Source organism: Balaenoptera ricei, chromosome 9 (assembly GCF_028023285.1).
Source record: "Balaenoptera ricei isolate mBalRic1 chromosome 9, mBalRic1.hap2, whole genome shotgun sequence".
NCBI classification, from domain to species: Eukaryota; Metazoa; Chordata; class Mammalia; order Artiodactyla; family Balaenopteridae; genus Balaenoptera; species Balaenoptera ricei.
In genome coordinates this window covers 41,328,859-41,356,329 of record NC_082647.1, presented here as the reverse complement: position 1 = coordinate 41,356,329, position 27,471 = coordinate 41,328,859, and the positions used below count along the sequence as shown (strand labels likewise).

Sequence of the window (27,471 nt, the reverse complement as noted above, 5' to 3'; positions counted from 1 at the left end):
TACGTCCTCGAGGTGGGAGGCAGACAATAAAACAAATTAACAGTAAGAAATTAAATATTGATGAGTTCATAGCAAAACCTAAAAGAGGAATGAGATAGTGACGGGTGGCTTTTTAAGATGGAGTGGTTTTCAGGGACAAGCGGCCTAAGAAAGCAACATTGATGCAGAGATCTGATTGACAAGGAGTCAGGCACATCGGGCAAGGGCCGAGGAAGATATTCTGGGCAGCAGGAATGGTTAGTACAAAGGAGGAACAGGAGGAACAAGCCTGGCATGTCTGGAGGGACAGAAGGAGGACCAGTGTATCTGGGGTTGGAGAGCAAAGGAGAAAGTGGAAGGAGGTGAGGACAGGCAAGCAGACTGGGCCAGGCGGCCTAAGGAGTTCATGAGCAGCAGAGCTGGAGGAATCCTGGGTGGTGATGAGCATCCCTGACTGAAAGGATGCATTTAAGTATCTAGACAGATGTGTGGTACCTTTGGAGCTCTCAAAATAGCATTATATTCAAACCCTGGAAGCCACCAAAATGTTCAACAATAGGACAATGGTTAAATAACTCATGATATAGTCATAGGATGAAATATCATATGGAATTAAAAATGAAACTTTCAGAGAATATACGATAGCATGGGCACATCTTCATGATGGAATATTAGGAGAAAGGGTAGGATGCAAATATATTTTATTGTTTGAGGGGCAGAGGTATATGTGTATGGGTGTGGGCGTGTATCCGGTGGAACGTAAAGGAGAAGAAGAAATATGTCAGATTTGCCCACCACTTTATTTCCGGTACCTAGAACAGAGCCTGGCATTTACCAGGAGTTCAAAAAAATTCCACTAAATGCATGAAGAAATAAATGAATATATATGCACACATATTTGCATAAACACAACCCAAGGAAACAAATCAAGATATGACCCATTGTTATTTATGAATTGTAATATTCTACATAATTTTTTGTAGCAAGCTTCACTTTTCAAATATTCCGTGAGTCTGCAATATTTTTATGTTTGGGGGAAAATCTACATTATTAAAAAATAAAATAACCTTAGTTCTGATTTTTCAAGCAGTTAGCCCAACTGAAAAGAGTCTAGCAGCTATATGGGTGATTGTATCAGATAGTAAGTTTTATTTTCTGGCATTGTCCTAAGGATAGAAAACAAGTTTCGCCTTGAGCCCCTCAAACAGCTCAGTGTGACTGCCTAATGTCCTGGGCTGAGAAAGTTCTGGGCCCAGGCTCAGAGGGAAACAGCCTCCGAGTGATCACAGGTGGACACAGAACAGATATGTATGGTAGAAGTGTGCCAGATATTTACCATCTCTATTCTTTAAGGTCCTACTTAAAATTATTCCCAAGAAACTTCCAGAATGGTTCTGGGTCTGTGATACCAATTAAGAAGTAATCTAAAATGTCTTTAGGATCACAGGTTTCACAGATATTTTCAAATGTACACTCAATATTGCCCAGCAATCAGACTACGCTTCCCTGTGTCCCTCCAAAATGACTCCTTCACACCTTTTCTTCTCTCCTTAAACTCCCCCATCCCCTGCTTCCCTCACACCAGTGATCTTGCCTCACATTTTATTGAGGAAATCAAAGCAATCAGCCAGGAGTTCCTGCACCTTCCTACTTCAAAAAGCACAGCCAGAGTTCCTTCATCTTCCTATTTCCAAGGACACGGCCCAGGGTCTCTACTCTCACGCTTTGCTTCTTCCTGATTCTATGCACCTGGCCCCTGTTTCCTATCCAAGGTCAATCTTTCCCTGCAGCTCTAGAGCCCTTACCCTCTCACCTTCTCAGGTATTCTGCTTCTATTTTGTCCCCCTTTCACCCGTACATCAGTTTCTCTCCCTGCAGTGGATCATTTCCAGCTGCAAACATCTCTAATAGGTCAGTCCTGTCTTAAAAAACAAACAGAAATGTACAAACCTTTGTACATTGAGCCAATCAATTCACTTCCAGCCGGGCCCTCATTTCACTGCTTCCACTCTCTGCAAAAGTTCTGGAATAAAGAGTGGGTCTAAAGCTGCAACTCACCTCACCTCATACTCTCTCCTCACCTCCACGAGGCTTCCGCCCTCACCCCTACCTACGCGGAGAGCGGCTCCATCATGCTACCAACACGTCTGTGCAGCACACCCGCCTCGCTCATCTGATCTTCCTACTGTCTCAGCAGCCCTCAGCACACCTAAGTGTTCCTTTCCTTCTCCTTGAGGCACTTTCTTCTGTTGGCTTCTTGGCCAGCTCCGCCTCCAAACCTGGGAGTGTGCCCAGGGCCCTGCCCTCCCTGTGGCGGACAACCTCACCCAGCCCATGGCCTTCCACGCCACGTACCTGGGACGGCTGGCACACCTGTATTCTCCAGGCTGCCCGACACACATTCCTAACTGCCTGGTTGACATGTTGTGCTCACGGGCACGTAACAGGCATCTCGAACTCTTCATTTTCCCCTTCCCAAACTTTCTATTCCAGTAAACAGCACTACTGTTTATTGTGCCCAAGTACCGGGCCATCCTCGCAGCCTCTCTCAAGGGGCACCACATCCAAAGTATCAGGAGGTGCTAGGGCTTGCCCTCTAACACTCCTTCAGACCCTCCATGTCCTTACAACGCAGGCAGCCCGCACCATCCTCATCTCCTGCCGGGACTGCTGCACTGAACTCCTAACCCGTCCCCCTGCCACCTACAATCTGTTCTTGGGCAGCAGCCAGAGTGATCTTGTCACTCCTGTGCCTAAAAGCCTCCACCGGCTTCTCTCTAAGTTAGGCTCATAGGGCAACGGAGAGAAATAGAACTTAAGACAGCTTACAATTCTTTTCAAGTTTCTCAGCTCAGTGGAGAGAAACTGGTTCCAAAAATTTTAATGGCCTCCCTGTTAAGAATCTCTGATAACCTGAATCCACAGAGTGACTGAGATAACACTGTTTTTCTTTTTGCCAGGGTAACTGGCCCCCAAAATCAGTGTGACAAGCCCTCTGACCCAGATGCCTCTAATATCATTTCCCCAAACGAGAGAGAGCAGAAAGGCAGGGTTATGCTTAGAGCTGACAAAGCAACAGTAGATACTTGATGAGCAGTTTTATTTAACATGTCCACACGGGCCAAATGAGGGATAAAAGGCAAGAAGAGTTCAGGTCACATATAAAACGGCTCTTAAAAATCTAATAGTTTGGAATACTGGAATGGTTTTAGCATGGAATGTTATGATTCACCTCTTGTATACTGTAGTGACATTATGATATGTATTTGTGTATTTATTTAATTAAAAATAATACCAGCACATGGTATAGAAATATGTAAGCACTACCAGAAGTTATAAAATGATAAATAAAGTTAGCCTAATGTTAACAGTTTCTTGTGTTATCCCTTGAGAATCATTTTTATCCTTCTATCAACATACATACACCTCCTTTCCCTGTGCATAATGCTGTCACTCCACACACAATGTTCTGCAACCTGCTTTTGCACTTAATAATAAAATTTTAGATGCCTCTGAGGCGGCACGTGACACATTCTTTTTTATAGCTACACAGTATTCTATCATATGGTTATTACCTAATGCATTTAACTAGTCCCAACTGACAGACAGTTAACAGGTTTCAGTTTTTGATTACTGAAAGCAATGACGCATACAGCCCTGTATGGGTGTGTATGGTGTGTGTGTGTGTGTGTGTGTGTGTGTGTGTGTGTGTGTGTGTCCTTCAGTGCTTTTGTGAGTCTATCTATTGGATAAATTCCCAGCAGTAAAATTGTTAGGACAAAGACATATGTATTTTAAGCTTGGGTGGATACAGCTAAATTGCTCTCCAAAGAGGCTGTACCAATTTATACTCGACACCACAGCGTCTTTGCCTCACACCTTGATTATCTAGGAGTGTAGATTTTCATCTCTTTTGAGAGAAAGATTGAGTTTTTTCTTTCATATGTATCTGTATCTATATAGATCTATACAGCTATAGCTAAATAGCCATATATAGATCTATATAGATCCATCTATCTATATATATCTATAGATAGACTATATGTATAGATTTATAGATCAAGAGAGAGAAAGAAATCATTTTTGTTTATAGCTTTTGGCCATCTGTTTTGGGGGCAGTTCATTTATTCATAAGAGATCCTGCAAATTGAGGAATTAGCCCTCTATTTATCATGCATGTTGCCAATTGTTTTCCTGAATTTGCTGTTTTTGACTTTGTTTCTGGAATTCTTTCCAAACATGAAGGTTTTGTAGGGTTGTTTTTATTTTTTGGTAGTCAAATTTATCAATCTTTTTCTTTATGACTTCTGGGTTTTGTGTCCTACTTAGAGTGGCTTTCCGCACTCCAAGACTACAAATATATTTACTGTGAAAACTTTTTAAAACAAAAATTTCAGGAAAGTGAAAACAATGGTCTGGGAATGCAAGCTTCTTCTAATAGGAACAATAGCCAAAATTTATGTAAAATGTGTTTTATGCAACGTGTGACCTCAGGTTAGATTTCCACAGGTATTATTATCATGGCAGGTACAAGGGAACACTACTTAGCTGCACAATCTGAAGGTCTCCAAACCCTGAAATGCTCAGAAATTCACACACATTTGCACACATTCCCTGAGTATGTTCATGGCTAGATTTTCATGATACTGGAGAGATGGATAGGGATAGGACACCTAAAAAAGATACATGTTTAAGATGGTCACTAGAGAGATTGTCTAAAGATGTGCAATGCAGAGGAAGACGATCAGCCAAGTGTTGGACTTTTAAAAGAATAAAAATGCAGGGTTTTTTTTTTTCGATCTTCTCTTATTAATGCCCTATTTTGTTAGGAACAATCCAGAAAGGATAGTTCTATATAGAGGGGGACTGAAAATAAATCCATCAACAAAAATACCATCACTGATAGAGTGGTGGTGAGACTCAGCACAGCTGCACATTGCCTAAAACAAGAGTGTGTGTATGCATGTGTGTACGAGTGTGGGCATGTGTGCGTCTTTTCTGGCTACCGGGAGAGTTCAGCTGAGGTAGATGAAAGGACTTGTAAAAGCTAGCACAACACTGCTTGCCAGTTTCTTTACGGTACTCTAATACCTCCTAGCAAATTTAATAGAGACAGCTATTTTTTTAAAATCTATTTTTATTGTGTATGTAAAAAGTGAAAGAGTTAGCATCTGCTGACCCATATTTTTCAGTCAAACACAAAATAATTTTTAAAAAAATCTACCAGCAACAAGTGAAGTTTACAGATCCAAACTATCTTGATTACAGAGTAATTCCCAATTCTATACCCTGTGGCTACAGTCAAACCATAAATGCTTACTTAAAGTGCACGTGCCTGGACCCTATTCCTAGATATCATTATTCAGCTTCTCTTTAAAGGCTCAGACATCAGCATTTTAAAAATTCTACCAATCATTCAGGTTTGGGGACCACTGTCCTCTGGAAAATGTAAACCAATCTCTTGTAGTGAATTCCATCGTATAATATTGCCTTGTGCACTGGCTTTCACATCTCTCCATTCACCGTGCTGGGTATATGAAGAGCACAAGCTCCATTGTCCCCAGTGATGCCAAGTCATGCCATGGTGTTAGTACGTTGACTTTCCAGATGCTGACAAACTCCACCCTGCCAAACACCTAACGTTCTTTCAAGGAGTAGCTTAGCGCTGCAGAAATTTTGTTCATGAACCCGTGGCAAATAAAAAAGAGAACTGACTTCATTTAGTGAAGGCCTAGATTTTTTTTTAAAAAGCAGTGCCTTTCTAATTCTGAGATGGAACAAAAGGCAAGGTGTACTCTTTCTGCCCATCAAGCAGATGAATAATTTCAGCAGGATAAATAGGAACTACGAAACCCAAATGAAAACCATGGTCTCTAAAGGTCAAATTAACATGAATTCATGATGACTAAAGTAAGAAGATCAGTGCTAAGGCAGACAAAAATGTCTCAGCCCATCATGTAACCACTGAAAAATGAGTATGAATGATAATTCCCATTAAGTGGAAAAGAAGGTACCAAAAAGACAGTTCAGCCAACGCCAGCAGCATATTCTTATGGAGTCCATCACTGTGTTTAGGCTCAAAATGTTACTGGGTAAAATGTTCAGGAGTCTGTAAGCCTCTCTAATGTAATTTTCGACAAGAAGAGTTTGTGGTGGTTACAGTACCCACAATTTAATTTTAGCCAGATGCTTTTCCCAATTTTTAAATTTATTTTTAGCCTACCACATGGCTTCAGTGGAAACTGAAAATGAGAGCTAGACACAGTTTTCATCACATATGCAGAGTGAAAATAGTAACACTTGGTGTATTTTGTGCAGATTATTTTTTAGGAAAGCGATAAAATGCACTGTGAAAAATACGTAGTTGAAATATGCTAATGTTACTACCCAAAGTATCTATAAGCCAGCAAGAAAGATCAAGATAAGCAACATAGTTGGCTAGAGTAATCTAAATATACTGTAGCATTTTGTTTAGCAGCTTTTATCTGGAAGACTTTAAAGTGTTTTTTTTTTTTCTTCTAGAATCAGCTGTCGGTGAAAGCGTAAGTGGCAAACATTTCTTAAACTATATTTTTATGAATTGTCATAATGACTGACCAAAACTAGAAAATGCTTAAACACTCTCTTTCACACACAGACACACCCTCTGACTTCAAAGGGAAGTAATGTGCTGTCTCTAGTTTTGTTTCCTTTGTTTGTTGTCGCCATTTGTTCAGATGGCCTTAGGTGGAGCTGTGGACAGGCAGGTAAAACCCATCAGTACAGCTGAGTTATCCCATCTGTAATATGAGAATTGCTGAGATGACCCCAAAACTCAAACTTTAAGGTCAATATACTTGCACATAACCTGGAACAAAAACTGCCCTTTCTGTAATGGGAAATAGAAGGAGGGGCATTCTTGCCAGTCCAGAATATGAGGACCGTCCAAAGATCTTTTGTTTCACACAAAAGTCACCGTGAAAAATTAACATCCCATAATCCCTTTAACAAACTGCAGATCAAAGACTTTACTAGAAAGCTACAAACAAAGATCAACTTACTGGAGATGTGGTTAATCGAAGGATAGTGCCATTTTTTATTTCATTGCGATTCTGGAAAAGAAAAAAAAAATCTTTGTAAATCTTCAAGTGGAAGCTTGGGAAAGAAGAGAATAAAGGTAAATATAATCTAGCAGAGACTCTATATAATAAGCATTCATATGATTCAGTTTATTCTCACTTGAGTAATTTTGAGTTATTTCACAAAGAACTTTAAACTGGGTCCCAGATGTATTAACTTTAATTTTTTTCCCTTCAATTCTTTTTGTTTAATTTAATTTTTATTTTATTTTGGAGTATAGTTGATTTACAATGTTGTGTTAGTTTCGGGTGCACAGCAAAGTGATTCAGTTATACGTATACATATATCCATTCTTTTTCAGATTCTTTTCCCATATAGGTTATTACAGAATAGTGAGTAGAGTTCCCTGTGCTATACAGTAGGTCCTTGTTGATTATCTATTTTATATATAGTAGTGTGTACATGTTAATCTCATATTGTTAACTCATCCCTCCCCCCCACCCCCGACCTTTCCCCTGTGGGAACCATAAGTTTGTTTTCAAAGTCCATGAGTCTGTTTCTGTTCTGTTTCTTTATACCAAGTCATGGACAGCATTCAGTACAGAGGAAGTGAATATAAACCCAGAAAACAGGAATACGGGGCCCAAGGATAGCAATCAAAAAAAGCAATTTAAAAAGGTTATTAAGGGAATATGACCCAGCAATACCATGCCTACATATACACCCAAGAGAACCGAAACTGTATGTCCACATAAAAACTTGTACATGAATGTTCATAGAAATGTTATTCATAATAGCCAAAAGTGTAAACAACCTGAATGTCCATCAGCAGATGACTAGATAAACAGAATGTGGTAAATCCATATAATGGAATATTATTAGGCCATAAAAAGAAATGAAGTATTGATACACACTACCACATGGATGAATCTTGAAAACATCAAGTGAAAGAATCTAGAGGCAAAGGCCACATATTTTATGATTCCATTTATCAGAAGAGGCAAATCCATAGAAACAGGAAGCAGATTAATGGTTTCCAAGGGCTGGGGGAGGAGGATTTGGGAGTGAGTGCTAACGGGTGCAGGGGTTTTTGGGGGGTGATTAAATGTTCTAAAATTGATTATGGTGATGACTTCAGAAATCTGTGAACATAGTAAAATCCAATGAATCGAACACTTTATAAGGTGAGTTTTTAGGTACATGAATTATATCTCAATAAAGCTCTTCTTTTTTAAATGAAAGGTTAGAAAGGAACCTGGTTTCTTAACATTTGCTGGTCCCTACTGCATTTTGCCTTGAAGTTAAGAACAAACAGCATAAATGAGCAGGTCCCAAATCGGTCCATCTCCACTTGGCAAGTGTATTTGTGGTGAGTGTCTTGAAACTTTGACTTAGCATCTTTAGCATTGAAGGGAGAATTTCACTGGTAGTTTTCTCTTCTGCCACCAGAGTACGCACCATGCTCAGCTTTCAGGAGTTGGCCTTCTGGGAGTCACACCACCACATCCCTCACCCTGGAGCACTGAGGCCAGGAGGTTGATAAAGTGCCTTGTGGGCCCTTCTCCTGTACCATTTCAGACAAGTCCCAAGCTAGAATTTGCTCAGGATGCAGCAGGCACACTGAACTGGTGGGAAATTTCTCAGGATGAGATGCCAAAAACACACAGAACACTCACTCTCCCCCTCAGCCAATTCTGACTACTTATTGGAAAATGAATTTTGTAAAAGAATTATCTGAAAGCGAACAGGCTTCAGGCCAATACTCTCTCCCAAAGAAAACCTAATCTGAACGTTTTATACTGAGTTCAGGCCTGAAAACTCCATACTGCCAGATCCAAACCTTCCTCGGGCAATTTCAGCGCAATCTAGAGCATCCCCAGCCAGACACCCTGGGCCACCTCTTGAGAGAGCAAGGTCCTCGTTACACCAAGTGTGCAGGCAAGGGCTGAAGAGCCACCTGGCAGCCAGGCTCAGGTATGAGATGGTGAAATGAATTTCAGTCTTTTAAAAAAAAAACTCCTTTCAACTCTAAAGTTCTATGCCTCTATGAGAACTGGAGAGGAAGACCACAAATAGTAATTATAGAATTAAGGAAGCCGAACACATAGCATACCTCTTTCCTGTCAGGTTCTAAATGAAAGAGAGTCAGAAGATGAAAGACTAAAATACCTCCTTTATTAGTGATTATAGAACACAAGGCTGAGAGTGAGAACCAGCAGACAGATAACTAAACCCTCAGATGAACATACCCGTTGAGGTAAGACCAAAGGCAAGTTCCTTCCCAAGAGGAAAAGGGGGCCCAGTTTATTCTTCCCAAATAACGAATCAAGTAGGGAAAGAGGGTATGAAGAAACCAGGAGGGTTTAGCAATAATCTCTCCTCATGAAAATTAGGAGTGACGATGAGGCATTCCTAATAAAAGCAATAAACTAACATTTATTGAAAGGCACTGGGGTGAGGGTTTTTGGTTTTTGTGGGAATGCTTATTTAACCATCATAATAACTTGATGCTCATTTTAAAGATAAGAAACCAAAGCTACCAAGAGGATCAATTATTTGCCCAACATCATGGAGGGGGAAGGGCGGACTCACACTCATCAGGGTGGGGAGCATATCTGACACCAGATGCTGTGCTCTCTCTGGAAAAGGTAAGAAGATCTAGATCTTGCATTTATCTTCGAGGGGGGAGCTCATCCCCTGGTCAACATATATGAGAGCAAAGAAGTAAGAATGGTATTAACAAATGCTCTGCAGATTCCCAGGTGTTCCCTGGGATGCCCTGGGCACGGGGCACCGGGGGGGAGTATGGCCGGGGTGACCTCAAGCAGTTGACTTCCAGGCCCCCATGTTGGCTCCTGCAACGTTGACTCCTGACTTTCTGGGACCCAAGTAGGAGTTCTTTGAAGAAAGGGTCTTGAGGACTGTTTAAAACAAAAGCAGTGTTAAAACCACTGACAGGCAGGGCTGGGTTCAAACGACCTCCGTCTCGCACCAGCTGTGTGTGCTCAGTGCGAGCTACTTAACCACTCTGATCTAAGTTTTCTCTTCCCTAATATGGGAAGAACAAGTCATTGCTTAGAGAATGTAGTAAGAACCAGAGGTGACAGATGATCTGTGCCTGGCCTAGAACTGGTTCAAAAATGAGAGCTATCGGGACTATTACACCGAGAGCAGCACGCCTCCCTACCCAGTCGGCAGTCCATTTGCCCTCTGTCTCTTCCTTTTCCCTAAAAAGATGTTTCTTAATCAGCATTTTGTATTTTGGAATAAAAAAGATAAGTAGAAGAGCCACTATTATATGCATTAAAAACGTTCAGGTCCCGACAGAAAGGTAGATCAAACTGAAAGAAATAGGCAATGGTAGACATCTGCTTCAGAGACTATTCTATCAGGAAAATCAGCTGGATTCCACCTCATCTGCCACAGACTGATGACACCCTCTGCTCTCCAAGGCTGCCTGACTTGTGATGTAGACAAAGGAAAAGGCTTGGACTTACTCTTAATTTCAAAAGTTCCATCCAGACACTGCAGCATCACTTAAGAGTTGGATTTCCAGATAGGACCGTCTCAATTGGATCCACATTTCACTTCCTACCCGGGGAATCTGCTACAAGTGACACGGCTGCCCTTTGTGTCAGCTTGTTCAGGTGTAAAATACGGAGAGCACCTGTCTCCTAAGGCTGTTCTGAGGATTAACTGAAATAAGCCATTTAAAGTGCTTAGAACAGAGAATGGCAAACACCTTGCAAACACGAAAAAAAGTTAGCTGTTTATCATTAGTGCAAAAATAACATCTAAAAAGCACAGTGCTGCGTATGCTTGTTTGTTTTTAGCTAGTCTCTATATGTAATCCAATCAGTAAAAATAATAGTGCCATCTGTGTTATCCTGAGTCTGAGACTTTAGGAAGTCAGCAGCACATATCCAGCAGAATAACAGTTAGCAACTGTACGCCTCTTCTATCAGCAGACCAGCATGGCTGAGGAGGGGGTCTGGCACACAGCGTGCTCCGCATCAAAGGCTGGGGAGCTGCCACTCACTCTTTTATCATAGTCTCAGGCCTCTAGGTCTGTTTCAGAGGGGCCTTCTTTGATGCAGTCCTCCAAGCATTCAATAAGGGCTGTGTGTGTGTGGTGGGGGTGTGTGTGTGGGAGGGGTGTTTAGGTGTGTGTGTGTGTGTGTGTGTGTGTGTGTGGGGTTGTGTGATTGTACTTCCTATCCTGTCCATTGGCTGCCTCCCTCTACCCGCTGACCATCACCTCTCGTTGAACCCTGACCAATACACCTCTACCTGCCGAGACGCTGCCACAGCTTGGCCTGGCACTGTTCTCCCTTAGTGAGGTGACTAATACACTGGCCAGCCTTGCCTCATCAACAGGTTATGCCACTGACCTTTGGGAAGCAGCTTTCAACAGAGTCAAGGTCACCTCTCTCGAGCCAGACAAGGAACACCACTAAATGACATATAAAAGCACATGGGGAAGGAACAAAAAAAAGAGTGAACTCCCTCCCTTCAAATGGAGAGGGGGATTCTGCAATAATGAAGAATGTATCCATCAACTCACAGAGCCAAGAAGCTGTCCCATGCCCCTCTCTAGGAAATCAGTCTTTAATCTCCGATTCTCATGGGATCTTCATACCATTGGCTTTAGAATCACCATGAGTATTAAAATGCAGATTTCTGGGACTCCCCAGCTCACCAAGCCCACACTCAGGGACCTGGGACTCTATATTTTCACTATGCTCCCAAGTAATTCTGATGTACAATAAAGTTTAGAATCATCCCAGTCTAATTCATAAGACTATGCATCACATTTAGAGTAAGTATTCTGAATTTCGAGGTAATAAAGTGAGGCAAACAAGACTAATGCCAGCTCCTCAAAACTGAGGAGGAGAAAGCAGCAGAAAGAACATTTCTGCGGGGTAATGTCCTAACGGCACACAATGCACGGGGAGAATGACAAGGGGCCCAGTGAAAGCTCGCTAAAGCCCCGCTGTCCCATTTACTCCTACCCAGCAGTGGCAGACTGTACTAGTCCCTGACATTCACAGGCGTCTCGATAGGATGTCTTTGTGTTTCTTCACAGAACCAGCTCAGTGACTCGGCCTCTGTGTGGACTGGATAATAAGATCCTGCAGAAAAATGTCACTGTTGTCATATTTTTCCCTCTGAAATTTATCTCAGTATGCCAACTTTCTATGTAGCCAGACAAATTAGGAATCATTCCCTGGTCAGAAATTCCAAATTCTACCCCTCTTCCTGCTACTGAGCGAGGAAAGCAGGAGGTTGGAGGGGGAGGGGGAGGGGGCACTTACACCCCCACAAGTCCAGGAAGCTCCAGGATCTTTTCTTTGGCTTCTTCTTCTCCTCCTTGCTCCGTCTTTGTCTATCACTGTCTCTCTCTCCTGATGTGATGAGGCCCTTACTTTGGATGTATTACTAGGAAATAAGGCTGTTCTTTGGATGCATTGCTCAATCATCACAAAGACTGATTTTGCATGTAGACCTGATCCTTTCCATCCTTTGTGTGTCCATTTGCATGATCTTCAGATCTTTGGGCTGAAGGAAATAAGTGAGGACCGCATATGACATGCCGGTTGCTAGGTTACAGAGCAATGCCTCTAGATGGAGGACTACAGGTCTAACATTTGAGGAGGAGGATAGAAATACCCTAAAATAAATCTGAACCCGCAAAAGCCAGGAAAAAAAGGCTGAGAGGTGAGGTGGGGAAAAAGGATAAGGAAGAAAGGGTGGCAAACTATTCTAAATGTACATTTTCCATAACTAATATTTCAGCCTTCCCCCGGGGGTCCTTACCACCAGGGACCACATTCCTCCCCCCACTCCTCAGCCCCATATGGCTTTAGAAGCTCATCACCACCCGTGGATTTGAAGGATCTTGATTTGATTTCTGTTCCACTCTTTCTTCAAGCCTCTAGCTAGGTTCTCTTCTCAGTTATTGTGTTTCTCTAATCATTTTACGTTTCACAGCACCCATGTACCATTTACACAATTCCCCAAACCAAGAGAAGACAGACAAGACAGGTGTTAAGTAAGATTCTGTTAACTACTAATTTGTGCTGTGTAAACACAGACCGGAACGCTTTGCTCTCTTTCTACCTGTAATAAGACCTGGGTGGAAGGAGTGGAGCGAAGCGGGTAGACAGCCTGCAGGAGCCCAGGGAGTCTATGGGGTGTGGTGAGCCCAAGGGGAGGAACAGCAGGAGAATGCCTGTCCCCCTTGGCATTTTAATCAACTGCTTGTAGGAGACAGAGAAAAAGAACAGTGTTTTTCTGGAGAAGAACATGCTTATCTTAAAGCAACAGGCACTATTAGATGTTCACTGATGCTTGAAAAGAGGCACCCTTTTAGAAAGTCAGGGAAGATGCTTGTTTCCTCAGCCACTTTCATATGGCAGGAGTGAGCACACACCTGCCTCTACCTGGTGTCCAGGCCCCAGGACCAAAGGCTCAGGGTAGAACCCAATCCATGTCTGTGTCCCTCTAACATCCTAGGATAAGAATTGACTGAGTCCAATCTGTTAAAAAGTAACAGGACTTCCCTGGCAGTCCAGTGGTTAAGACTCCACGCTTCCACTGCCGGGGGCGTGGGTTCAATCCCTGGTTGGGGAACTAAGATCCCACATGCCACGTGGTATGGCACAAAAAAAAAAAAAAAAAGAAGTAATGGCAGGTCACTATTTAGATGGAATCCACCTTGAAGTCAGAGTAGTCAGTCCCTTGAGCACAGAAGGTGAGGGGGATCATTTTGGCAATACAGATGGTGGGATAAGCACCAGCAAAGACACAGTATGAGTGTCAAAGGATGAGGACGTGTATTCACGGACTCTCTTTCACTACAGGTGCTGTGCTGGGAGAACAACAAGGTGGTGAGGACAACTGACCAGCAGGGGTCCGGGAGCCTGGAAAGTGCAGTGAACTGGAAGGAAGGAAGCTCCAGGTTGAGCCTGGACCAACTGACTTCCCATGTGACCTTGGGCAAGTCCATTGGCTTTAGTTTCCTCATCAAAAGAATGGAAGCAAGGGGCCCAGCATCCAAGGTCAATTCTCTTCGCTTCTCTTTTATTCGCAATACAATAAACAAAGAGGAAACATTTAAGGCTTTTGAGCATTATGACCAAGGGGATGTTTCAGAGAAATAAATCTGTCAGCAGCAGTGAATTAGAATGGAAAGGGAGTAAGTGAAGGAGATTGGGCAAGGTGGTGGAGGGTTCCAACAACACACAGCTGCCTCCATCACTGCAGGGCTTGGCACTTACTAAGTTAGACCCCAGGCTCCAACCACAGGACTCCTGGCTCGGAGCACCTCCAGTCTCCAAGTTAACAATCCAACAGATAAACCCAAGAACCGAAAAGCTAGTAAGTAATAAGTTCTATGACAAAAATATGTGCCTTTCCTCCCACACATAACTTGAAGGACAGTAAACAGAGACACATTTTTCATGGGTTGTTTTGTAATGTTTAATAAAAGCCTTAAAAATCAAAATGAAATTTTATGAATTTTTCCTTTGGAAACATCAGAGAGGCAGACATTTTACAAAAGATGTCCACTGAAACATTGTTTATAACAGAGAAATACAACTAAAAGCAAGCCCAAGTGTTTCAGTTATTCATTTATTGTCTCTCAACCCTAAATCCAACATTCTTGGCCTCACTTTGTATATTGGAGCTGGACCCTGCAAGCATTTCCCGTTTGCCATCGTAGGAGAATGTTAAGCTTCACAAAAAGAGAACACTGGAATGATCCTGCCTGGTCATAGAAAGGCAGTTCTCTTTTGAGCCACCATTTTAGTAGTAGTAGTAGTAGTAGTAGTAGTAAATGTAGAAGTCCACAGGTCTGATCCACCCTCAGGCCCTACTCCTACCAGAAGCCACTTCCAAGCAGCTCTGCTTACTCAACCTTCCAGCAAGACACACTCCCGTAGTTCAGCACAGGCCTGCATCCTTCATCACTGTGGTGATGACTCTGTGGTAGCCATGCTGTCTTTGAAGAGCCCTGGGGAAGGGGCCGTGCCCCCTGGGGGGTCTTTAGTTCTTAAATTGTCCTCTCCTCCTCAGACTAGAGGCCACAGCTACTTTGCTACAGCCGCTCCTTCTGGGGACCCACCAGAGTCCTTTTCTACCCCTTTGCTCGCAGTTAACAGATTCCACTAGTTACTGATGTTTAAATTAAATTTCCCCAGTTCAAATAATGATATTTGAACTGTATCCTGACTGAACCCTGACTGATATGCCAAATCTTCCAAATGTCACTTAATATGAAGGAAAATTTAAATAAAAATGGTAAAGCAGGCCAATGATACGTAATATAGCCATTAAAGTGTTGGTATGAAAGAGTGTTTAATAATATGAGAACACGTCACACTGTATTGTGAAGTATGTGGAAGGAAAATAAAAAATGGAGTACGTATTGTGAAGAGAGCTCTCTAAAATGAAGCTGGGGGCCTTTAAGGAAGTGTGACCTATGCACATGTCAGACTGGATGGAATCTGACCTTTTGACCTGATGAAGGGATCCAGACACCTGCCAGAAATTCAAGATACTTATCGGACCCTTATCCTAAAATAAGTTGTGATGGTCTATCGACTTTTTGGACCCCTATCCTAAAACAACTTGTGGTTCCTTAAGGACAAATATTTTCTGATTAACGTCAGTCAACCACAGTTCTCACCAGGCAACTTTTAACAACCTGGTGGCTTTTTGTCTTTATAAGCCCCTGACTCTTTCTCTTCCAGAACACTCTTTCAGGGTTACCCCAACCTATGTCTTCTGAATTGCAATTCTTAAGACCCCAAATAAACTCTTTTCTTATTTGCAGCCTCCTGTATTATTTTTTTAGTTAGCAAGTGAAAAATATAGGTTGCAAAACAGTATTGCAGTATAAGTTCAAATTGATGGACTATAATATGTGTGTATATACTGATAAAATGCTGGTGCCCAGGTAGATAATCAGGTGAACAATGCTCTTCACTTGCAACATGAAAAAAGAAAAGAAATTAAGAAAAATGCCTGATATTGTATTTGCCCAACCCAGCTAACGAACACTGGTTATGTTTCTAGGGGAGAAAGCAACCTCCCTGGTTTTGGACAGAAGGACTTGCACAAGCTGGGGTGAACCACGTCGACCAGGCCTTGCCCTACAGTCCCATTTTTCTATTCATTTGAGATAGAGACTTGATCGCCAGGCCCTCCTGCTATCAATTTTAACCTACCCCCCAATCAAATGACATGTGCAAATGTTTAAACCTGGGTTGCGATGGGCAAATTAGAGCCTGTGGTCTTAGAAATCCACAAAGTGCTGGAGAAGAGAGCTGCACTTACAGGAAAGAAGCTCATGCTTGCAAAAAAGAAAGATTTTAAAGGGCCATTCCAGTGGCACTGGCAGGGATTACTAAGGTTGCTGCTACAGCTGGGAAAATACCAACTCCATGGTCTATTCTAGGCAAAGCCGATGCAAACAACAGACTAAGGAGTGAGAACGAGACATAAACCTTTAGAGCGGAGGAGAGCTATGGAGCTAAGTGGGATGGAAACACAAGAAAAGGAAGAGTGACCCAGCTTGACGGCTGCTTGCCGGCTGGCTTCAAAGAGACAGTGTGGCGTCACCTGTCATCCTGAACATCACCTGCTGTGATGTGAGCCTCCCCAGCACTGGCATCAGACGGGCCTGATTCAAACCTTGGCATCATCACGGACAGCTCTGTCACCCGGGCATTTGGCACAGAGCCTGGCATATAGCAGGTGCTCAGTGAACATTCGGTAAATTAATACACGGGCTTGACAACACCTCCGAGCCTCCCTCACTGCTGCATGAAGACTGTCACACCTAGACCATATGGTGCTGTCATGGGCATTAAATTAGACGGTCCTAACAAAGACCCTGCCTGGCACACGGGAAGGACTCAAAGCATCATCCATAAAGAAGAGGCAGCTTAGGTACCGGGTACTGAAAACATGAAAAATCTGCCAGATCAAGAAGGGGGAAGGCAGAGGAAATACAGGTCAAGTCATTTTGTCTCCCTGCCTGGAACACTGCAGGGCAGGGATTCTTTTTCCTTTCTTTTTGCCCCCTGGTCATGGATGTTTTGGCCGTCTGGTGAAGCCTATGGGTCACGTCTATAAATAACGTTTTCAAATGCATAAAATAAAACACATGAGCTTGCAAAGAAACCAACAGTTACCCAATTTTTTTAATTGTACCCTAGTAATATATATGCTGCTTTATCAGTACAGGTATCAGCAAACTTTTTCCAGAAAAAGTCAGATACTAAGTAGTTTAGGCATTGCAGGGAAAGAAATTTTCTGTTGCAACTATGATACACAAATGAATGGGCATGGCTGTATTCCAATAAACTTTATTTACAAAACCAGGTGGCAGCCTGGATTTGGTCCACAGGCTATAGTTCACTGGCGCCTTTATTAATGCATGAAATAACAAGATACATTATAAGCGCTAATAACTACCGTAATTTCTAATTAGTGTAATGATCATAAATGACATTTTGAGATCACTGCAATAACAGTAATAAGTGGAAATATCTATGATTTCTACCGGTAACATCAATACAGACACTGTTTATACTATCATGGCTGGTTGTCTACATTCATCATTGAAATAATGCTAAATTTTTATTTTCATACAGTTATAACTTTCTTCCTATACAAGTTCATGGAGCCTGGGTTAAAATAGTGGCTTTCCACTGTACTTAGAAGAAAATCCCTATTCCTACAATGGTTTAAAAAACTCCCGATGTGGCCCTGGCCAACCTCTAACAATCATATCTGATACTCCCCCACTCCCCAGCTCACTATCCTGTTCCCTTTTGTTCCTTATCACACCAAGCCCTTCGTGCTTCAAGGCTTCTGTACTGGCTGTGCCTTTTCCTGCAATGCTATGATCTGCCTCCTTGTGACTCTCAAGTCTTGAGACAAATGTCACCTCTTTAGAAGGACACTCCCTGATGCTTTACAGCAATCTTGGCCGCAGATGGACATCTGGGGCCTTGCGGAGAGATGCAGATTGCCCCAGAGCTGGCACAATCCCAACGTGAAGACCCAGAACCCAGACATTAACCTTGGGTAACATAAACCCTGACAGCAGAATTACAACCTTAGAGCAGGAGTATAAGTTCGTTTCTTGGGGTGCATGTAATTGGAGGAAGAAGCCCCCAATTCTGGAAACCATGCCCACTCTCCTGTAGCCTTATTTCATCCATATCTGGTTATTTGGAAATTTAAACCAAGTCAAGTCGTATTTCTGACCCATTCTTGAACCTAAATTACATGGCTAGCCTGGCAGACTAAGCTCAACAGCAATGCCTGCCTACCACACTCTGCCCCCAAATCTTTATCATGTTACCCCATTTATTTCCTGCAGAGTACTTACTCCAATCTGAAAATACCCTGTTCATTTTTTTTATATCTCCTGTCTGTCTCCACCCACACCCATAAGAACATACACACGAGAGGAGTGGGCATCTTCAGGTTTTGTTCATCACCAGTGTCAAGAACAGTGCCTTGTATGTAAAACATGCTCAATACATACTTTTTGAATGAATGGAATGGATATTTTAATCGTAATAGGACCTGAAGCAATAGCCAGAATATATCTGTAAACTAAAACTAACTGGCCACTTATGTCTTCAAAGACAGAAATACTGTCCCTTTCTTCCTCCCACAATTCAGATAAATCTCAGACCATCTTTCCTTTCCTTCCCTATTCTACAATCTTCAGTCAACCAGCGGCTATTTATTTCTTGCCTACTAGGAGGCACGTGTATCATTAAGCATTTTTTAAAAAGGGATAACTGAGATATAATTGCTCATGTTCCACTATCAATCCTTGTGTCCTCAATAATGTCCTGAATGGAAGTGAACCATATTCCACCACATTGTTCACCTAAGCCGCAGCATCAGGCTGCTCTAGCACAGAAGCAGAGTTACAAACAGCCCCAGACATCTACAACTGAGCTCTGACGCTCACAAAACCATCCAGAACCACTCCCAGAAACTCACCTGTTTCAGCCCTAAGAGGAAGGGCCCAGTGATGAGAAGAGGCCAGATAGAGGCCTTAGAAAAGCAGGATTGGCCTCAGTGTTGGAAGTGTAAGCACCCAACAGGACACACTAGAGAACAAATGGGCGTTAGCTTGAATCCCACTAGAGGTTCCTCCCTTCTATCCTATCTCTTCTTCCTTCTTGCACTAGGAGAAGAATTAGAGTTTAAGTAGACTTCTCCAGAGGAGTCAGTATGGATGATAAATGAAAGAGGAGGGAATTAAACAGGCAAAACTTTGAAAGTATTACCATAAAAATTCTAGAAGAAAACATAGGCGGTAAGCCTCTTGACATGGGTCTTGGACTTTTTAGATTTGACACTAAAAGCAAAGGCAACAAAAGTAAAAAAATAAACAAGTGGGACTACATCAAATTAAAAAGCTTCTGCACAGCAAAGGAAACCATCAACAAAATGAAAAAGCAACATACTGAATGGCAAAAAATAATTTACAAATGATTTACAAATCATGTATCTGAGAAGGGGTTAATACCCAAAATATGTGAAGAACTCTTACAAGTCAATAGCAAAAAAACAATCTGATGAAAAAAAAATGGGCAGAGGAACTGAGTAGACATTTTCTTCCAAAGGAAAATGGCCAAGAGGTACATGAAAAGATGTTCAACATGCCTAATCATGAGGGAAATGCAAATTAAAACCACAATGAGATATTACCTCACACCTGTTTTCATTGGCTATCATCAAAAAGATAAAATAATAACAAGTGTTTGCAAAGATGTGGAGAAAAGGGAACCCTTGTGCACTGCTGGTGGGAATGTAAATTGGTGCAGCCACTATGGAAAATAGTATGAAGGGGCCTCAAAAAATTAAAAATAGAACTACCATATGATCCCACAATCCCACTTCTGGGTATTTATCCAAAGAAAATGAAACCACTGACTTGAAAAGATATATGCACCTCCATGTTTACTGCATCATTATTCATAATAGCCCAGATATGGAAACAACCTAAGTGCCCACTGATGAATGAATGGATAAAGAAAATGTGGTATACATATATACAATGAAATATCATTCAGCCATGAGAAAAAGGAAATCCTGTCATTAGCTACAATATGGATGGACCCTAAGGATATTATGCTAAGTGAAATAAGTCAGACAAAGATAAATATTGTATATCTCACTCATCATATGTGGAATCTTCACACACACAAAAAAAGCAAACAAAACTCTAGTTCATAGATACAGAGAACAGATTAGATTGGTGGTTGCCAGAGGCGGGGAGTATGGGGTGGGCAAAATGGGTGAACGGATTCAAAGGTACAAATTTCCAGTTATAAAGTAAATAAGTGATGGGAATGTCATGTACAGCATGGTGACTACAGTTAATAATACTGTATTGCATATTTGAAAGTTGCTAAGAAAAAAAGTGTTAACTACATATGGTAAGGGGTGTTAACCAGACTTACTGTGGTGATCATTTCACAATATACATAATGTTGAATCATTATGCTGTACACCTGAAATTAACATAATGTGTCAATTATACCTCAATTTTAAAAAACTTTAAATGTATTAAAAAGCTAATCTACATCTTAGCTTTTCTTCTTGTTTTTCACTGGAGCATCCACCCTGCACTTGGACATACAGGCCTTGCCTCTAGAAGCTGTCTGTCTTGTCGGGAGGACTAACCCTAAATTCCTCTAAGCACAAGTGAAGTAGTGAGCAAGAAAAAGAACACACTAAGTCAATTAGGACAGGTGTTTTCCTTAAGAGTTGATCCAAAGATAACAACCAGAGAAACATTTCTTTTATAGACTTATTCTCTGCCATAAACGTGTCTATCCAGATGAATTAACTAACTGGTATGAAGGGACTTCTACTTGGTGAAATAAATGCCTTTTTCACATAAAGACTCTGTAATGAGATTTTGGTTTTTTACTATAAAAAGATACTGTGAAACAAGATGACATACATCAGAGAAACATTAGCTGATTTAAAAGAAAAGGCTTTTAGCAAAAGGTGAAGATTTAGATAAAACTGAGTTAAAATCTAGGCTGTACAGTTAATCATATATAATCATCAGGTTATTTAATCTCTCTGATACTTAATTTTGTTAATAATAAAAAACAGGAAATACACTGATAAATACATCTCGGTGTATTTGCAGAAATTAAGCTCAACAGAAAGCCTTGTACACAGCAAACACTCAATAAATCATACATAAATAATCATAAAGAGTGGAAGTGCTTAAAAACAGATACGATAGATACAAAATTACGATAGATACAAAATTATGAGGTACCTAGGCACATATATTACTAAATATATACAAGAACTTTGAGGTAAAAATTATGACTTCGTTGAAAAGGTTTAAGGAACATTCTAATAAATGGAAAAATATATTGTTTTTGTGGATGAGATAAACAATATGCTAATGAAAGCAATTTCCCTCCAAAATTAATCCATAAGTTAATTCCACTTTAATCAAAATTTTTACAGGATTTGACAAACTGATGCTAAAATTCATTTGGCAAAGTAAAAGACTTACACTGCGCAGGGTGATTTTGATAAAGAAAAAGAAGACAGATTCATCCCACTAAACATCAAGTCTTGTTACTGAGTTGTAAGTGCTCAAAGCTGTATGGTAAGGAACAAAACAGAAAGCCACTGAGATGCCTATAATCACGGAAACTTGACTCACTACAGAGGTGACGATGTAAATCATGGGGGTGGGAAGATGGGTAATGAATTACTCAATAAAAGGTGCTAGGAGGAAAAAGATAAAATTAGATCCCTACCTAATAGAAACATGTGCGCACACACACACACACACACACACACACTCTCTCTCTCTCTCTCTCTCTCTTTCAAAATGGATTAATGATCTATACGAAAATCAAGACTCTCTAACTTCTGAAAGAAAATAAAAGAGAATACCTTTACAATACCTGACTAGTGGAAGTGCTTTTAAACAAAACATAAGTAGCCCAAGCAATAAAGGGAAAAGCGATCAATCTGATCATATTAAAATGGTCTTATTAACTTCTGTTTGACGAGAGACACCATAGAAAATTAAACAGTTACGGACGAGTGGACTAGGGGGAGCTTGATAAGAAAGAATTGTCCATCTCCTATAAAGAACTCCTATAAATCAATGAGAATAAAACACTCCCCTCCCACTATTGGACGAAGACTGTACAGGCAGTTTGTAGAAGGGAAATCTGAAGCATAACAAACATAGGAAATAGGCTCAGCCTCAGCAATTAGGGAAATACACATTAAAGCCACAAGAAGTCGCATGCCCCCCACCCCCTATCCAGTTGGCTAGCATTAGCAGGACTCTGACAGCAAACACAGAGTGAAAAGAAGGGAAGAGGAACTCTACTTTGTGGGTGGGACCAGGCTAGCAGAACCGCTTTGGAAAGCAGTTTGGCAACTCCTAGTAAAGTTAAAGATTCAACCCAACAGCTTCCTACTTTCTATTCTGGAGAAATGTTCAAATGGAATCACGTGAATACATGAAACAGAATATTCATGACAGTACTATTTGTGATACCAAAATTGGGGAAACAACTGCTTATCAGCAGAAAAAAGGATAAATCAACTGTGCTTTATTCATGCCATGAGACATTATTCATTATCTCAAAAATATAACTTTGAGTGAAAAAATTAAATTGCAAAATGTTACCTTCAGTATGATACCAATCATTTAAATTTTAAAGTATAAAACAATTCTCTATATTATTCATGAATACATACATATGTAGAAAATCTATAAAACATTCATGAGAATATTATACATCCATTTCAGGCTAGTATTTACCTCTGGGGAGGGAGGAATAGGAGAGACAGGAGAAATGATAGAATAGCGACGCAGCTGGATTTGCACTTTTCTAAAAAAGAAAACCTGAAGCAATAGGCAAAATGTTAACCTCTGTTAACATCTAGATGATTGGGTGTATGGGTATCAGTTATATCATTTTCTGTACTTTTTGATATGTTTGAAATATTGCATGCTTTAGAAGTTTTAAATTACTATTTAAATGACTTCTGATTTAAAAACAATCACTAGTGCAAAACTCATCTGTCTAAATCAAAAGTAGTGGTTGGATTTCTTACATCTATGCATTTCTTTGTAATGAGGGAACAATTAAAGATAAACATATATTTAAAAACAATGTGCTGACTATAAATTAGCCTTGCACAACCCCGCTCTTCTTTTCCCTGCCAACAGTTACATTCTTAAAACAAGCAAAATGCAGCCTTTTTAAAAAGTGCCTATTAGTCAAGCCAGTGGTTTTCAAATAATGGAATCTTTTTGTTCTAGAAAGGGAAAAAAATCCCTCAGAACCTAAAATAGACAAAGAGGTATTGTATTAATATTAACATGTTTTATGAGCTTAGGTTTGTAAATGTATATTTTTTAAGGTAATCAGCAGGAATAATGAGGTTTTTTTTATTAACATAAAAATTTAATATCTGGCATTACGGATGATCATTACAATAATATAACAAGCTTCCACATTCAATTTGCTTTTGTGTTCTGTTATCTTATTCAATGTAGAGAAAATCTGGATACATTCACACAATGTGCTCATTTTCTATTGTTAGAAAACAAATTACCAAAACCTTAGAAGCTTAAACAAATGTATGATGTCACAGTTTCTATGGGGTCAGGAGGGTAGCACATTTTAACTGGGTCCTCTGCCCGGGGTCACACAGGGCTGAAATCAAGGTGTCAGATGGCTGCATCCTTATTTGGAACTCAGAGGCCACTTCCAAGTTCATTCCAGTTGCTACTTAATTTGTTTCCTGTGGTTGTTTGACTAAGATCCCACTTCCTCCCACTTCCTCCCATTTCCTCACCAGCTGTTGACCAGGGATCACGCTCAGCCCCCAGAGGTTGCTCTCAGGTCCTTACCCTGCAGCATTCTCCACAACCTGGCCATCTGCACCTTCTCAGGCCAACAGGAGAGCATCACTTTAATGCTTCACCTTCTTTAAAGGGCCCATCTGATTAAGTCAGGTGCACAAGGCTAATCTCCCTTTTGATGAACCCAAAGCCAACCCAAAGTCAAGTGATTATGGACCTTAACTGTATCTGCAAATCCCTTTGACAAACTGTGATGTAATCACCCGAGTGACATCCCTTCATATTCACAGGTCCAGACCACACTCAAGAGGAAGGATTTGTATGGGGCATGCAACAGTAGGGGATGGGAATCTTGGGGGCCACCTTAGAATTCTGCCTACCATACCCAGATATGTAGTTGTCAATGGTAACCTTTAAATCTCAGGAGTTTCTCCAGATGCTTGGAAAGGGAACAATAGGGCATTTTTTTCTTTCGGATCTGTATAACTAACATCTAACCTCAACTCTCATTCCTCATAATAAATACTGGAAGTTAGGCAAAAAAAGCACCCCAAACTTACATAAAGGAATAAAATTAGGTCTTCCCCTGTTACTGGACACCTGACATGCAGCCAAGCCGAGAAGCCTGAACTAGCCCTGATTGTACATGCACCAGGCACTCAGGTGCGGCACAGGTAAACTTACTTAGATGATTTTACTCGAGTGGGGAGATTCGTGCCTGATTTAAAATAAAACACTCCAATATTCCCAGTCAATGACACGTTTATAAGAAGTGTAAATGTATGCACAAGGATGAAGGAAATAAAATGCTTCCTATTAAGGTCCACCTAAAGTCAACTTAACCCAACAGCTTAAGTTAATAATAATAAGGCTATTGTTACAGTTTATGTTGATTTTTTATTCATGTTGAAACAGTTCAAAATAACCATTTAAAAGGCCAGATAAATCAAATACTTCTGCAATTCATGAACCATCCCTAAAATCACCTGAAATGGAATGTTCTTCACAATAATACAGAAGATCTCAGTTTCAGTTCCAAAGATGACACTCATAGTTGTGTGACCTAAACTCCAAAACCCCCCAAGACTCCTGTGAGCCCTAAATGCTGAAATGAAATCACTCATGAAAGTGCCTGGCACCCAGGGGGTCATCAGTAAGCAGTGGCTGAATAAGTCAGGATGACCCAGTTTGACTCTTCATTCAACTTCTATTGATATTTTGTAAGGAAATGGTTAAGGAATTACACAAAGACTCAGTTTAAGGAATGGACTCTTTAGTGTTATTTAAAGAAAAGAGAGAGAGAGAAAGAGGAAGAAAGAAAAAAAGCAAACAATCTAAAAATCAAAACAAAAAGAACTGACTTAAAAACTGAGTTCAATACTTCTCAGCCATTAAGTTTGACGAATAAATAGGAAATATGACTCACTGAGGGATGACCGTGGGCTAAGCGTCTGGCAAAGTGTTTTGCCAGCATTATCCAATTTAATCTTCATTACATAGTGAAGTAGGCAGAGTACACTAACATGTTAAGATGCCCACTATATATTAAGTTAAAATGCAAGTTATGAAAGAATGTGTATGCTATGATCACATTTTACAAAACAAATGCACACCCAAACTCAAATAAGTTTGAAGTGTATGTACTAAAACGTCATTGGTTTTCTCTGAGAACTAGGATTCTGATAATTAAAACAATTTTTACTCTTTTTTTTTACTTCTAGTATGTCTCCAATGTGCTTATCTGTTTATGTAAATTTTTTAATGAAACTTGAGATTTCATATCTGTTTGCTTAGGAGCAGCAGATACTGAAAAAAGGAAAGTTTTATGTAAGTTGCATTATATTAGTAAAGTGGCACCTCACTATTTTTTTATATCTAAAAATCTAAACCTAACTACAGTGCTTGCAAGTCTAAAGTTTCAAGAGAGAGGGCATCTGAACATAGAGGAGAGAAAGAAAAGTAGATGAACAGAGAGTAGGAAGAGAAATTTTTAAAAAGATGGCTAATGACCTAAAAAAGGAGATGGTAGTGAGGAAAGATGGAGTGAAAGAAAAATAAAGTTACAGACTAACAGAAAGGAAAGAAGGAAGGAAGGAAGGGGTCAGCAGGAAGAAAAAGGGTCAGAGGAGAATTAAAAATTAACAATAGGGAGCAGACTAACAATGAGAAAAAGAAGAAATACATTTAAAAAATAAGAATAGAGGAGGAACCATCCCTTCCTATTCATCTCTAAATGAAATGGAAAAGCTTACATAAGATCACAATGAATCACTTTTAAAGTTATTTTTTAATTTTTTGTATTTTTCCCCTGTAAGAGTGAGAAGTGATTGAAGAAGGTATTTGATAACCAAGGTTAACCTGCCCTGCACCAGCCCTAGAGACTTGATAGGACTGCAATTAACAAACCAGGTATTTTTCAGCTTTCTCTTTAGTCACAGTACCAAGCACAAGACTGTCTTTGATAAATGAAGAGCAGTTACTGGTTTACAAGTGGAGTTGATGGTAACAAAGCACTTATTTTTATTTTATTTTTTTAACATCTTTATTGGAGTATAATTGCTTTACAATGGTGTGTTAGTTTCTGTTTTATAACAAAGTAAATCAGTTATACACAAAGCACTTATTTTTAAACTTTAATCTTCAGACAGGGCACAAGAAGTAAACCCATTTCCCCAAGAATTATACTCAAAAGAAGGTGTAAATACCAAGGTGCCTAATTCCCTCTAAATTCCTCTGAACACTTGTTCAATTTACCCAGCTTCCCCTCTCCACCCTTAAGAAAAAGAAGCAATAAATTGTTCCTCCTTCTGCATCCTTTATCAATGTGGAAAATCACCTCATTGTTGCTCTGGGTTTTAATGATGTAAACTTTCTTCTATTTTTCTTATTTTAACTACCTTTTCTTCTTCCTCTTAGCTTAAAAAGTTGAAATCGGGCTTCCCTGGTGGCACAGTGGTTGAGAGTCTGCCTGCCAATGCAGGGGACACGAGTTCGAGCCCTGGTCTGGGAGGATCCCACATGCCGCGGAGCAACTGAGCCCGTGAGCCACAATTGCTGAGCCTGCGCGTCTGGAGCCGGTGCTCCACAACAAGAGAGGCCGCGATAATGAGAGGCCTGCGCACCGCGATGAAGAGTGGCCCCCACTTGCCGCAACTAGAGAAAGCCCTCGCACAGAAACGAAGACCCAACACAGCCATAAATAAATAAATAAATAAAATTTAAAAAAAAAAAAAAAAAAAGTTGAAATCTAGCAGAAGTAAAAGGTAAGTTTAATCTTTGGATAACTTCTGGAAAATAGTAACTCTATCTAACAGCTTTTTCCTGAAAAAGAAAGGTAATGGGATATGGCATATGGTGGTTTAATTAAAAAGCCCCAAAGTTGTTTGCCATCCTTTTCATAGAGAGGAGGAGCCCATGTCTCCCCCACTTGAAACTGGGGAGGGTTATGACTACTTTCAGCAATAGAGCACAGCAGAAGGTTCTACAGAACTTCCAAGCCTAGGTCATAAAGAGCCATACAG

At 40.6% G+C, this 27,471-nt stretch overlaps 1 protein-coding gene across 12 annotated transcripts in view; it reads right to left on the bottom strand.

The window, feature by feature from the left end:
• ELMO1 (engulfment and cell motility 1) overlaps positions 1-27,471 on the bottom strand; it is a 783,505-nt gene that overhangs the window by 387,581 nt on the left and 368,453 nt on the right. For all 12 annotated transcript variants that reach the window (XM_059933596.1, XM_059933593.1, XM_059933602.1 and 9 more), the window contains one exon: positions 7,020-7,070. In XM_059933596.1, the coding sequence (XP_059789579.1) occupies positions 7,020-7,070 (51 nt within the window). The remainder of the gene's footprint in view (positions 1-7,019; positions 7,071-27,471) is intronic.